This window comes from Harmonia axyridis, chromosome 1 (genome assembly GCF_914767665.1).
Source record: "Harmonia axyridis chromosome 1, icHarAxyr1.1, whole genome shotgun sequence".
Taxonomy (NCBI): Eukaryota; Metazoa; Arthropoda; class Insecta; order Coleoptera; family Coccinellidae; genus Harmonia; species Harmonia axyridis.
Window position 1 is genome coordinate 38236784 of NC_059501.1, and position 15476 is coordinate 38252259.

At 35.4% G+C, this 15476-nt stretch overlaps 1 protein-coding gene across 1 annotated transcript; it reads left to right on the forward strand.

Moving 5' to 3' along the window:
- The first annotated feature begins 3669 nt into the window (after positions 1–3669).
- On the forward strand, positions 3670–6849 carry LOC123671414 (homeobox protein TGIF2LX-like). The gene is made up of 3 exons (XM_045605260.1): positions 3670–4082; positions 4579–5188; positions 6192–6849. The coding sequence occupies exons 1-3, from the start codon at positions 4067–4069 to the stop codon at positions 6433–6435; spliced, it is 870 nt and encodes a 289-aa protein (XP_045461216.1). The 5' UTR covers positions 3670–4066; the 3' UTR covers positions 6436–6849.
- Positions 6850–15476: the final 8627 nt, after the last annotated feature.

Sequence of the window (15476 nt, forward strand, 5' to 3'; positions counted from 1 at the left end):
TTTTTCCTTCAAAATGATGTATGATACTATGTAGGTAGGATGTTCAGAAATGTTAAAAAAACACTAAAACAGTTATGCAAAATCTGATTAGACCAACTTGAGTTTCACGAAAAAGTAGGACAGGAACGTGAAAACCGCAAGGCTCTATCTTAAATAACAAGCGAGAAACCTGGCTGTCTCACCCAAAATTGGATGCACTGTACATACAGGGTGGGAAAATAAGCGAGGTAAGCGGCTATATCTCAGGATCCACTCATCGTAGAGACTTGCGGTAAAAAATTTTATCACTAAAGTGTACAATAAAACACACTGGAAATTGTTTTGAACTTCATACTTCTACCGCTTGGGGGCGTAATAGCTATCGTCGAGTAAAAAAATGAATTTTACTCGAAAATGTTTCATATGAAGTTGAAGAAAAAATATCATCACTGTAATCCTTGTAAAATCCTCTATCTTTTTGAATTGTCACTTTCGATTACACGACATCAAATGAGGGTAGGTGAAAGGGAGAAATCTGACTGATTGAAGTGCCTGGTAACTTCAGTTTGGCTCAACATTTTTTAGCAAATTAGATCTCTTCTGAAAGATAATATCTTGTTGATTGAGGACAAAATATACTCATGATAAATTTGTTTTTGCTCCTTCCGATAGGGGGCGCTAAGTCATAAGTTCATTGTTTTGCTCATTTAACTCCGAAATTTCAAATGTAATGATAGGATTTTTTTAACAGAAACAGAAGTTTCATCAAATTTGCTTGAAAAAACCTAGGGGTCGCAAAGCGATAGTTTCAGGCGTTCTGAAGTTATGGCCGAAAAAAGATATTCTTCAACTGATGCACGGCGAAAAACCAAATTGTGTTTTTTTTTAAACCAAATCGATAGTTCTCATCTTATACTGGGTGTTCTTGAATTGAAGTTACGAAGAAAAACGAGAGATTCCTTGGATAATTTTAAAAATAAAATGGTCCATAAATATAAGCTCACAAATGCTTTGTTTTCGAGATACAGTGTTTGTCCTACTTTTTTGTGATGCTTAACCAGTTTATCAAATCTTTATTAATCTTCGCTACAGAGTTGGTTAATGAGTACCAAAACTTATAATTAATTTATTTATCACAGCTACCTAACTGGATCTTTATAATAATTTGGATTTTACTGCGAATTACTGTGGAGAGCTGTTTGAATTTTTTTCTCGAAATCGATAACAGATACGACAAAACTTCAACTAACCAAGAAGTGTATAGTACCTACTGAATCAGAGTTTATTTGGAATATCTATGCCAATTCGAGTTGAATTGTGAAGGGAAGGAGCTATGAGAGAAAACCACCTGTATCTCGAAAACAATGCGTTTGCAGACTCATGTTATAGGACTTTTTTTCTTCAAATGATCCGAGAAGTCTGTCATTTTCATTTGTACCTCCAATTTAGGAGAACCCTGTAGATATAGTCAATTTGAATGAAACGCAATAAATTGTACAACACAGCCCAGACAATTTTTCGATGCGAATTACTCAGTTCAGTTCTTTGATAAGTACAGTATTGAAATTTTGTGACGGGAATGATACGAAAAACCGGGAAAACGGGTACCTGAGTGTATACCGATGACGAATGCAAAATTCACAGATGGCAATAAGGGGCGATGCCTAGAAAGCGGATAGATAAAGGAAAATAATAAACCTCGGACAAAGACGAGCTCGTAATGCAATAAAGGTAATCATCTTGAAAACGATAAGAAACTCATAAACCGTAAAGGGATCCGATTTTTCACTGACGTGTCGATTTCAAAGGAAAGTAAAATGATATTTATTAGTTCATTTTATGGAGAAATTTTCGTTCTTCGTCTTTGCGAGATTTATAAAATTTATATTTTGAAAATCTTGGAGGGAGTAATTACCCCCAGTACCCCCCATTTCTACGCCCTTGTCAAGTAAAGCCTCATTTTCATGATGATAGCGATATCGTGATAGTAAAACCGAGAGTAAAACTATCGCAGGAACTATCACCATATAAATACTTGATATCAGGGGCGGATTCAGGATTTCTTCGAGGGGGGCGCACATAGTAACGAATTCACATGAAAGTTTTGGCGACTCACGTCGGTACGTGCTCCTTGGTCTGCCGCGGTATAGCGGACCTGAATAGGCGGCATTCACCGTCCGCACGATGCCGCGAGGTGCAGCTCTGATTAGGCGGCAATCACCCGGCTGCACCGATGACCTCGTAACACGCATAAGTTTCGATCCTCCGTCACTGGGGAGGGAGTCATGTGGCGGCTTGTCATAAAGCTCCACATAGCAACAATAAACACAGCACTCTGTGGCCTAGAGGTTAAGAGTGTAGACTCACTCACCGAGATGCGATAAGGTGCCGGGTTCGAATCCCGGCGGCTCCCGATAATAATAAATTCCCCAAGCGTCTGTGACACGGCACACACAAATGTACCAAAGTCACACTGATGAGTCCGGTGTGTGTGCCAGGGACGAAACACATAAGTAGGCATATGTGAAATCCTACAAAGTTATGGAGAAGAAATTGCACAAAATATTGAAGAGTCTTTTTCCATGTTTCAGTATGAATTGCCTCGGACGAAGACGTAACATCATCGCTCAAGGGGTGGGGGCGCGCGCCCCCTGTATAACCCACTGCTTGATGTAGTTATTATATCGTGATAGTGCTGTCACACTATCAAGAAATAATAGTTAATATCACCGTGAAAACGTGCTTTTATACAATTTTCCCAATTTATTCATTGGAGAAAAAAATATCGTTCTGTTCAAGATGGATCACTCAATGGAAAATCAGTAAAATTTAAGAACTAATACGTCAAAAACAATTAATTCCTGATATCTAATTAGAATTAAGATTTGGAAAATGAGGCTTTAGCTATTTTGATTTAAATACAGTTCAATCCCGATTTTCCGAAATCCGTTTTATCCGAAATAAACTGTTTAAAAAAAATCTCGATTAACCGAAAAAATTCTCATTATACGAAACGCGTCTGGGATTCACCTATACTGCTAGGTGGTTTCCCTTGGAGTTTCACAGCAAAACGACGGTCTAAAATGCATTTAGTTTTCGTTAGTCGACAAAGTGTTACAAAGTACATAATATGTATTATCGCAAAAATAGCAGTTTTATTCTCGAATATTTTACAGAATGCAGTGCCAGAGCAATAAAAGGAAACTACTATTTTCAAAAAAAAAAAAAAGATAGAGAGATACCTACCTATGTGTTCAACGAACGAGAGAATTGTAGATATTACAAATTTGCATTTAATATCCTATAGTTACACAGCTTCATGGGATTATTTGTATTTATTAGTTGTTTTTTTAGAGGAAATTATCAAATGCTCCTAAGAAATTTACAGCATTTTCTAGTTTCATCGACATAAAATATATTTCATTATACAAGCTATACCTATTGTTTCAATATGAAAAATGTAATACAAATATACTGAATATGTCTGGCTACTATTCTATATATTTCTCCAATAAAAAATAGAACTTTTAACAGTTCAAAACCCAGCATGGAACATTATTTTAAGTAACGAAATGCCAAAAATATTTCTTACTAGGTACATATATAGAGCGCGCGTTTATTTCGAAATTCTCTCAACATACAGTTGACGTATATGTACCTGAACGGTTTCAAAACGGTGTGGATGAGCATGTCCCTAAGTTGTCAATTGTTTGACCGCCATTTCAACTGTCACAGCACGCGTGATTCTTGACTCCTCATTTTTTAAACTTTCAAGGTGTTCGTAGTGACTTTTTGTGAATTGTTATGGTTCTAAAGTGTAGCAAAACTTGTAATTAATCTTAAATTCAGTTTATATTGAATCGTCATTCGTGAGTAGCAAAGAATTGTTTGGAACTATTAGGAATGCCGATGTTCACATTGAACTCGAAACGACAGTTCTTTATTTCAACTGTTTGCTTTTGAAATTTAAGCATTCAAATTCTTCAGTGCAGTTTTTCAAACATTTCGCATACCGGAGATTTGAAGGCTTCAACTGTTATTACGTAAATATTTGTTTTCGCTCTCTCAACCCCTTCATCTGTCAACCATGAAAATGAATGAAGGTAAGTATTCAACATAAATATTGAAATGAGGAATTTATTATGAATAAAAGTCATAAATACTAAGCTCTCTATTTGATATCGATATAATTTTGAAAGCATATTTGTTCTTTTGAAACATCTTTTTTCTAAAATATAATAATTTTGTATTGGATAAACCACGAGGTGGCCATAAGTGTCAGCTGTCATTCTAACGTGTTTTGATTTCTTCACGTTCAATTCAAATTAAAACGTTGCATTTTATACGGCTATTATGATTCTTCTGAAAATTATCTAGTACCAAATATCACGACACTCAATTTTAGAATGAGTTTAGAGTTAAATGTAAGTTTTTTACTATAATCCTCTTATTCTTATAAATTCAAAATGCCAAGAGTTGTCACTGGAAATTTTCGTATTCAACTGTCAGTTTTATTGTTTTTATTTGTTTTCTTGACGACAAAACTTTCAAGTATTCTTTTCCAATTCATTCCATTTAAAATGTATGAATTTGTTGCAGAGCGTGATAGATTTCAATCAAGTAGTAGTACAGACGAAAATGAATCTGGATCCGAACAAGAACATGAACAACATGTTCAAATTGCAAATATTTCGAATCATAACGTCGGTCAAACACGCAAACGTCGTGGAAATCTGCCTAAACATTCTGTTAAGATCCTTAAAAGATGGTTATATGAGCATAGATACAATGCTTATCCAAGTGATGCCGAAAAGCTCACTTTATCACAGGAAGCCAACCTCACAGTGTTACAAGTTTGCAATTGGTTCATAAATGCACGTCGACGAATACTACCTGAAATGATTCGAAGGGAAGGTCATGATCCGTTACATTATACCATATCAAGAAGAGGCAAAAAACTTCACCCTAATTTGCTGGTAAATGATCAACCTCGATTGAATTGGGGTGAAGATTTACCAAGTGTTGGTGGAAAACGTATACGATTAGATCATGATTATGAAGATAGCATGACTCTTATGTATCGTTCAGAAGAAGATAGTCCTAATGAATATGAAAGCTCAAGTCCAAGTGAAGAGGAAAAATTTCCCCCATGGCAAACCGTTATACGTTATGGAGTTGCTAAAGATTCTCCTCATCCAGCTAGTAGAGGGTAAGAAAAAATATATTATTATCAATTAGTTTGTTTTTACAATAATCAAACCAATATAATAATCAAACAATATAATCAAGTAATGATCCATACCTCATATATTGGACTGTTAATTCTATAGTCTATTTAGTAACGAGTGTCATTAAGTATATTTATGTCATAAGTAATTCACAAATTGCGGTTCATTTTAGAGGTTTAGTCCCATTGAAATCAGGCAACCGATTTGGACTAAGCCAATGTTTCGTCTATATATTTAGAATTTATCAAGGTAAGTTCATTTAGTCGAATAAAGATGATTAGTCTAAGTACACAGAAACTCGGAAATGAATAATAACATTTTGTTGAAAATATAAAAACTAAGATAGAATGGCACAAACACTAAAGAGTGTATAATAAAATTGCAATCACTCATTCAACAGTTTTTTCCAAAGGTTATTGCAATTTTATGATAGTATTTTTAGTGTTTATGGCATTCAATCTTAGTTTTTATGCATTAACAAAGTGTTACTGTTTATTTCCAATAATCTCTATACCCATCTTTATTTGACTAAATGAACTTGCCTTGATAAAGTCTAAAAATATAAACGAAACATTGCTTTAGTCCAAATTGGTCACCTGATTTCAATGGTCCTAACCCTGTGAATTGAACTGCAACATGTTTACTCAAGGACTTGAAAAAGAAATATTCACCTATTAATTTTTTTAATTAACCTCGGTAATAATGTTTTGTATAATGCAGAATCTCGAAAAACCTTTCAAATTGTCTTCACTTCGAGCCTTCATTAGATTTTATCAGAAAGTATAAACATTTTCAATATTTTGCTATTTAGAAACATAGTGAAAAATAAATCAAATTATTTGTTGAACAACCGAATTATTATCCTGGAGATGTAAGTGTTGAATTAGAAAAACTCTAGCTCTATTGCTAGTTGTCTAAGTTGAAATTTTAAATTAGAATACTCGCAAATTAATTTATGCCTTAATGTAATTGATCTTGCTGCAGATCTACTGACGAGAAGATGGTAAATGGTGCAGATTATTGGCCTAATCAGCATTCTCAACTAACTCCACTAACTTCAATTAATCATCCTCCAAAAGTACAAGTGATACCAGCTCATCCTCCACCATCAGATCCTTTGACAACTACAGAAGAGGACAAGGACAAATTCAAATGTTTGTATCTCTTGGTTGAAACAGCAGTTGCAGTAAGGCAGCGTGAGAAGGAACAAGAAGATATTCAGGTGTAGCCACCAAATACAAGATAAATGTCCTTTGTGCCTTAAAATATGTAGTTAACGTTATAGTTTTGTCGATTTTAAGTTTTTGCATTTCCTCGTTTATTTTGTTCAGGTGTCATCAATTTTATTCATAAAATGTTGTTTTTGTTTATAATTGTCAGATTAATGATTTGATTATTTCCATTGATTGAAAAATGATATTAACATGATCTACATGTGTTTCTTTGGATTTCATGATTATATTATTGATACCAGTTTTAATGATGTCTAGTTTGTCGCAGACATTTTTGTGCTTCCGATTGTTTGTTTTTCGATAAACTGGAACAATACTGTTTGTAAATATGTAAAAAAGATAATGCAGCAAATCGGATCACTTGAGTTTGATAAATTTGTATGTTGTTTTAATAAATACAATGAAAATTATATTTGTTTTGATCCAAAATAAAATACTTCAAGCTATGTTTTTATACTGGAATTAGATAAAAATATTTCATGAATGCATAGTTTTAGTTTCCCAACCTAAAATAGCATATTAATTGAATTGTGTTATTATCTTAATGTTCTAAAAAAATTCTCTTTGCCCATGATCAAACTTAGAAACTATTCTACATATGAAACTTTAGTTTTCTAAAAGAAAGACCAAAAATTTAGCAATATACTTATACTGTAACAATTGGGGATCTGACCAAAATACAGATCCACTCTTGAACTGAAACTATTGGTTTTGACTCTCCTTAAATTCTCATATCTTCAAGAACTATATTGCGTAATGTAAGATCATCTAACCCTGTCTAGGACCCATCAGAAACACACAAAACGATATACCATTTGCCGAAGCAGGTGAATTTTCATTTCGAATTATCTTTCCCTGAACAATATCATTTTATAACAATGTCCATACTTTGAATTGTCCCAAAAAAAAGTAACTTTTCATTGCGGGATATTTATATCACTCATCGTACATTCCAATAACACCCTTCACACCATATATTTTTTTATTTGTGTAACTAAAAAAAAATATGAATCTGCATTCCTAAAAACGAAAACACAATGTATATTAGATAATATTATAAAAGTTGAATGAGTCTACTTGATGAAGATAAATATAATATCTTTATTTTAAAGTCCTTCATTCAATATAATTATCAAAAATTAAGACAACAATGTCCCAAAACTTTCACAATATGATATATAGAATATATATATATATAATTTAATGTAGAAATAAAATAAATTTCAATGTATCCCAGAGGCCCTGAAGAAGAATTAAATTGAATTCGAAAGCTTGGCGAAGAATGAAGAGTTTCACTTAAGATTTCTCTCAAAAAACGAGTCGTTTTACCCTTAGAATTCCACAATTATAATTTCAAAGACTCTTATAATTTAAATTCAAATATATATATACGATTTTGTCTTAAAATACAATTCCAAATTTAACAAAAATCGTATATATGATAGAGAAATATCATATCTCTATATCTATTTTGGCACAATGTTGTTATAATTTTTGATAATTATACTTCATATATGTTCAATGAAATCAATTACCAAGAAAGTAAATAATATTTGTGTAGCTAACATAATATAAAGTTCGACTACACGTCTATTTACAAATTGCGATCAGTGTGTTTAGCTCAACGTACATTTCGTTTCAGAAAAAAGCACTGAAGTAAAGTCAAGAGCTTTTGAGCGCGCGTTCAATCATGCGTCCTTGTAAACTACATACAGGGTGCGGCAGAACCGACTGACGCGTTTCAAAGAGCTATTTGAAAAAAAATGGTAAATGTTAGTGAAAAACGGTATTATTCATTCGAAGCAATAGGAAATATAGTTTTTTTGCTCAAGTTCGAAGTTTTGAGAACGATATCAATAAGATTTTGGAAGGTTTCTATTACTTTTCGGCATTTCTCGAGCGGTATAGCTTGGAATTCTTCGGTTATTCGCTGCCTGATTCAGACAGGGTGTGACCGGTTTTTGAAGATCTTATCTTTAAGGTGGCCCCAAAGGAAGAAGTTGCAGTTGCTCAAATCTGGTGAGCGCGATAGCCAACCCACGTCCCCTCTCATTGAGACCAGTCTCCCTGGAAACATCTGTCTCAAAACAGCTAATGAAGTGGAGTGTAACGTCATCCTGATGGAATCGATGTCACCCAGATCGTGTTCTTCCAATTCAGGCTGTAGGAAGATTTCCATCATTTACACATAACGCTGGGAAGTTAATGTGACGGTGACATTTTCCTTCTCGAAAAAATAAGGGCCTATCACTCCGGATTGAGACACAGCACCCCAAACTGTGACTTTAGGTGAATGGAGTGGTCTTTTATGGAGTTGAAGAGGATTACATTCAGCCCATTACCGGGAATTTTGCTTATTCACTGTTCCAGAAAGGTGTGCCTCATCACTATTGAAAAAAGTTGATCTTGGGGAGATGCGCTGAATCATTATCACAACGGTTTTTGCGGTTCACGTAATTAGGAGCACTCAACTCTTGAACAAACATTTTATACGGGTGGAATGATAAATTGTCATGCAGAATCCTCCCCAAAGATCGGTTTGATATTCCCAAAGCTATCGCATACCTCCGTGCAGAGGCTCTTGCTCGACTGCTACTCGAACAGCCTGCACATTTTCCGGTGTTCTTACCGTTCTCGGTCTTTCATGTCCTCGCCCTCGTCCTGTACTTCCTGTTTCCTTAAGTTAACCAAGTTTTGATTGTGTTTGCAGAGGGGACTAAAACGTTGATAGGTATGCCGAAATGGCGCAGATATGCCCGCTGGGTCACGATCACATAACACTATAGGTTATTTTCGTAAAACGTGCGAACGGCAAGGCCTCGATTTCTCGTCAATCGGCTCTGCCGCACCCTGTATTCACAGTTATTTGATCTCCAAGGACGTATCATTAAACCAGCGCACTTTTCTATCTTGAATATTTTATGATTCTTATGAGACAAGCTCCTTGAAAATTTCAAAAAGTAGTGATGGGCCATTCGTATGCAGTATTCGATTCCACTAAGAAAAAGCATAGGTTGTAAGATAAACTGTGACTTACAATTTCTAAAGGAATGAATTTTAAAATTTCCTAAGGATGTTCACTAATTGGTGAATCACTCGAAATTCATTCGAATAAGCTTATACAACTTGTCCTGCCGTTGGCTCTTCTTTTAGGTAGTCTTCTTCTGGTTGGGTGGTTTCTTTGCCTTAGAAGTGAAAGCATTCTGGGTCTTTGAGACTGCTGGTTGAGGCAATGTTCTGGCGTGTGATTTTCCCCCGTTTTCGGGAATTTGAGACATTCCCTGTAGATGGCTGGGCACAATCTCTCTGGTGAAGTTGCCGTCTTTTTGCTCTGTCTTGATGTGTGCTTGCGTCCATACTCGACTCATCTCTTGGGCCAACTCTGTAAATCCCCTGAAATCTATGGCATTATTGCGTTATTATGCGGATTTGTGAGGTTTTTCAGCCGTTACAACTAACTCACACTAATGCATCAGTTTGCTGATTTTCTCCTCCATGTTGGTTGAATGGCAACCATCACGTAGGTAGGTGTCAAAGCCGGCTTTCGTGGCTTCAAGCTATCTGGTTACCTTCCTAAAGGTAGCCTCGATTTTCTCCTATCGGAGAAAACTGGAACAGAAACCTTTTGAACGTCCTTTTTGACTGTTGCTGGGGAACAGCAAGGGGTTTGGACTTCTACAGCCATCTCGTTGTTGCTTTCCCATTGCAACGGTTTTGAGCATATTGATGTTCGTGATCATCGTCAGTAGTGCGTTGTTGATTGAAAGGAGTTGACTTAAAAATCTTCTGTCATTTAGAATGTACCTTTACTTCTGGTTTCTGGAAGTGGTCCTCGATGAACAATATCTATAGAATCAACGATCTTACCAGCTGGACTCAACATATAAATTGGGCGAGCTTAATCGATTTTCGCAGTGAAAATTACATATTTCCAGTTGTTCTTAAAGAATAATTCATGATGACGGAACTCATCGTGTGCACTGTTCAGCTAGTTCTTGCCACCGTTTCGTGGGGTGGTCTTCTCTCTGTGTTGTTTTGCTCAAGACTGAGTGACCATTTACTGCCCCTTCTCAATTTTATTTACTTCTGGTGAAATAATGACTCCTGCTCTAGTAGATGGTAATATGCCTATAAAAAGTATTTATGTAACTACTCATTGAGTAGTCTCTGTGCCAGCCGATATTTGGCTTATGGAGCACTTCCTGCGGTGAAGTGCCATATTTAGTCTCTTGGGTTTCCTCGGGCTCTTTTTATTGTAGTCACAAGCCTTCTTAATGAAAAGGTATGCGTGTTTGTTTATTTTGTTGAATGTCTTCACTTTTGGTATGTCTTCCATGTATTAATTGAATAGCAGTGTTCCTATCACCGATCCTTGAGGAACTCCGGCTTCAATTTCTTTAATCGTTGACCTGGTATTATCAATATTCACTCTGAATTTTCTATTTGCCAGGTACAATTTTATTTATCTCGTAAGTTTGGTTTAAAATTTCATCAATTTCATTTTGTATATTAGACTAAAATTAATCGGAAATTGAGAAAACCTTCAAAACTTAATTCAAACCAAACTCTACGCAGTGTGAAAGGTTCGAATGATTGATAACTCATAATTAGATCTTTCAGCAGTTTCTTTGTCTCGGACTTCAAATATATGGATATGGAGTATCAGCCCTATGAGAGAAACAAATCATCACCAAGTAGAGCAAGAGAAGTCACTAGAATTATGATGGACGTCGAAGTGAAAGTACGGTTATTTCCTTGACAAAGATTAGATCCAAGAGACAACAATTAGACCATTCTACTACAAGTTAACCCTAAGAACTGGCACGACGAAAAAATAAGTGCCGCGATAGTGAAATTTTGAAATCCCGAAAAGTGTACAAACTCCATGCTGAAGTTAGTGAAGTAGGTACATAGGAGAAAATATGTCCTGAATTGATTTCCGATTTTGTTGTTTGTTAATGTATTGGGATTTATTTTTTCCTTTATTTGAGTTAATAATATTTGATTTACTTGAATTATTGAATAATGTCGGAGAACATACCACCATAGATTTGAGTTTCACCTTAGAGTAGGTAGAAATGATATCGTTTTTTTTTGAAGTTATACTTTTGAAAAGTTTGGTAAATAGGTTATAGTTACATGTTGCATCTGTTAATAAGTAGTTCGATAGCTGATAGTTTAGTTCGATAGTTGATAGTTGATGATCAGCTATATAATTCTAGAATAGAAAATTTTAATGTTGTTTGGTCTAGTCTCAATATTGAAATATGTTAGTGTTATAAGTAATCACTGGAGAGGAAGGACTACTTTACTAATATGAGTAAAAGTTATGGCAACTGATGCCAAAACTTTTTCGGAGGAGGGAGTAATATAATGAATCGAAAATTGAGAAAACCTTATTGTTGATAACACATAATTAGATCTTCCAGCAGTTTCTTTATATATGATCTAATATTTTTGAACGGAATAAGTCTTTGAGAAAATATTTGTATACAACATGAAATTGCTTTTAATTACCTCAATTAAGCCCCTCTATTAGAGATCATTTTGGGAAAGGAATAGGAAAAATAAGGCAGTATCGCTTAGGGACTCATACTGAGGAAGGTTTAGAACTTATACGTTGGTCCGAAACCGGGATTCAAAGCAAAAACAATTTCTTTTTCAAGGATCAGAGTAATTTTTAATTAGGTCGAGTCAAATAGAAAAGAAACTTACCTTATGAGAGAAGATAACGAACTTCACGTATTCAAAAATGAAAAGAAGGAATTTTTTTGTCTCTAAGAAAGGACGAGTTAGGTCCTAGACGACTCGTGTGAAAAGTTGAAAAGGAGTTTATTAAAACTAGGTATAGGCAAGGCTTATATACCAACCCAACACCGTGGGATAACGGCAAGTAAAAAGTTAACGATTTTTTGGCTATTTCTTTCATTTGTGTTTTGTTGAGGAACCCATACCTACCTTATTCAATGCAGATGGTATTGTCGAGTAGTCCCGATTCTCCAAAATTCAAAGTTTAATAAATAGTTTTTTTTCTCCTTTTGTTTGAGTAGTAAATCATTTGAGATATTTTTCTGTATCATAAAGTTTATGGTCTTTGAGTTTGAATCGAATGACACAAATTTTGTGAATATATTAATTTTGTTTTTTTATTATATTTAATTTAAAATAAATTGGTTTTAATTAACCCGAAAATCTAATCCTCATTCTGAGGAATATTTTAATAACATCATTTTTCTATAGTCAGTGGAAAGTCGCTCTTCCATTGACCCTATCCCCCTCAAAAAGGAACGGGTTTATTATAAGACCTTAATGCCCCATTCTATCAAATGCCTTTTCTGTGTCCAGAAATATTGCACCAGTATCTATAAAGAGGTTCATTTGCTCATTAATATTTTCAGTCAAGGGCCGTAGAAATGGGGGGGGTAATTCATCCTCCCCCCCAAGATTTTCAAAATATAAAATCTTAGAAATCTCGCAAAAACGAAAAACGATAATTTCTCTATAAAATGAACCAATAATAATCATTTACAGTTTATGAGTTTATTATCGCTTTCAAGATGAGTAATTTTATTGCACTATACAAGCTCGTCTTTGTCCGAGGTTTATTATTTTCCTTCATATATCCGCTTTCTCGGCATCGCCCTTTATTTGTCATCTGTGATTTTTGCATTCGTCATCGGTCTAAACTTACCCGTTGTTTTCGGTTTTTTGTATCTTCTCGTCACAAAATTTCAATATGTAGTCATCAAAGAATTGAACTGAGTAATTCGCATCGAAAAATTGTCTGGGCTGTGTTGTACAATTTATTGCGTTTCATTCAAATTACAGTTTATCTGCGAAGACATCAGTTTTGAATTGACTATACCTACATAGTCTGTTCCTAAATTGGAGTTACAAATAAAAATGATAGATCATTTCAAGAGAAAAAGTCCTATATAACATGGGCCGCAAACGTTTTTGAGATACAGGTGTTGAAGTTCAAGTTTTTCTCTCATAGCACCTTCCCTTCACAGGATATATAACTTGAATTGGCATAGACATTCGAATTTAAAGTTTTTATCGTGTTATATATAAGGTGTGTGAATAAGTCTTTCCCGTTTTTTGTAAGAGATGGCGCCACCAATACTGTGCGAGTATTTAATGGTTACATATGTCATAATCAAAGCTTATTCATCTGTCAACAATTCCACACTAACACATTAGTTGAAATTTTTTCGCATCATAAATTTTTGAAATCGTGAAAATGTCGAAATTTGAGCCGAGTCGACGTCATTTGCAGGAAGTTTCACTTTATTGGTTCAATTTGAAGAAATCTGATGCCGAGGCGCATCGGTTGCTTCAGGAAGCTCATGGAGAAGGTTGTGTCGATGATTCAAGTGTTCGCGGATGGTTTCGACGCTTCAAAAGTGGCGATTTCGACGTGGAAGACAAGGAGCGTTCCGGGCGGCCGCAAATCTTTGAAGATCAAGAATTGGCGACTTTGCTTGATGAAGATTCGTGTCAAACGCAAGAAGAACTTGCTGAAGCATTGGGAGTTGACCGAACAACCATTTCCAAGCATTTGAAAGCCATGGGAATGATCCAAAAGCAAGGAAATTGGGTGCCGTACGAACTGAAGCTGAGAGACGTCGAACGGCGTTTTTTCACTTGCGAACAGCTGCTTCAGCGACATAAAAGAAAGGGTTTTCTGCATCGTATCGTGACTGGCGATGAAAAGTGGATCCGTTACGATAATCAGAAGCGAAGAAAATCATGGGGACTACCCGGCCATGCATCATCATCTACGGCCAAGCCAAATATTCATGGCGCCAAGCTCATGCTCTGTATATGGTGGGACCAGCTAGGTGTGGTTTACTATGAGCTTCTGAAACCGAATGAAAGGATCCCAGGCGAGGTCTATCGACGACAATTGATGCGTTTGAGCCGCGCACTGCGAGAAAAACGGCCACAATACTCCGACAGGCACGACAAAGTTATTTTGCAACATGACGATGCTCGCCCACATGTTGCACAGCCGGTGAAAACATACTTAGAAACGCTCAAATGGGAAGTCCTACCCCACCCGCCGTATAGTCCAGACATTGCTCCGTCTGATTACCATCTCTTCAGATCGATGACGCATGGCCTGGCTGACCAGCACTTCCATTCCTACGAGGAAGCCAAAAAATGGGTGGATGACTGGATAGAGGCCAAACCGGTCGAATTTTTTCGCAACGAGATTCGTATGTTGCCAGAAAGATGGGGAAAAGTTGTAGCTAGCGATGGCCAATACTTTCAATAATTCATTTGTAACCATTTTTTCACAATGAAGGCTCAAAATTTGAAAAAAAACGGGAAAGACTTATTCACACACCTTATATTAATTTTAAATGCAAATCTACAGGGTGAATTTTTTCTGGAAGCGTGTCCGCTTCTTTTCTCCAGAATAATTTTTTATGAACCACTGGTAGTTAAGAAAAATTTAAAAAGAAACTCTGGTTCAGTACCACACTTTTTGGTTAGTTGTTGTTTTGTCGTATCTGTTATCGATTTCGAGAAAAAAAATTCAAACAGCTCTCTATAGTAATTCTCAGGAAAATTCGAATTATTATACATATGAATCCAGTTAGGTAGCTGTGATAAATAAATAAATTATAAGTCTTGAAATTTATTTACCAACTCTTCAGCGAAGATTAATAAAGATTCGATAAACTGGTTAAGCATCACAAAAAAGGACTACAAGAAACACCCTGTATCTGAAAAACAAAGCGTTTGCGGGCTTATGTTTATGGGCCATTTTATTTTTAAAATTATGCAAGGAATCTCTTGTTTTCCTTCGTACCTCCAATTCAAGAACACCCAGTAGGTATAAGATAAGAACAATCGAATTGATAATTAAAAAAAATTATTTCGAGTAATTTGGTTCAAACTTCGTTATCAAACCTCTTTTTCTCACATTATAGATATGAGTAAACAATGTCGCCGAAGAAATTTTTTTTGATTAGGTACCTCCCCCCAAGAAAAAAAAAAAAGGATTTACGCCCTTGTTTTCAGTGAA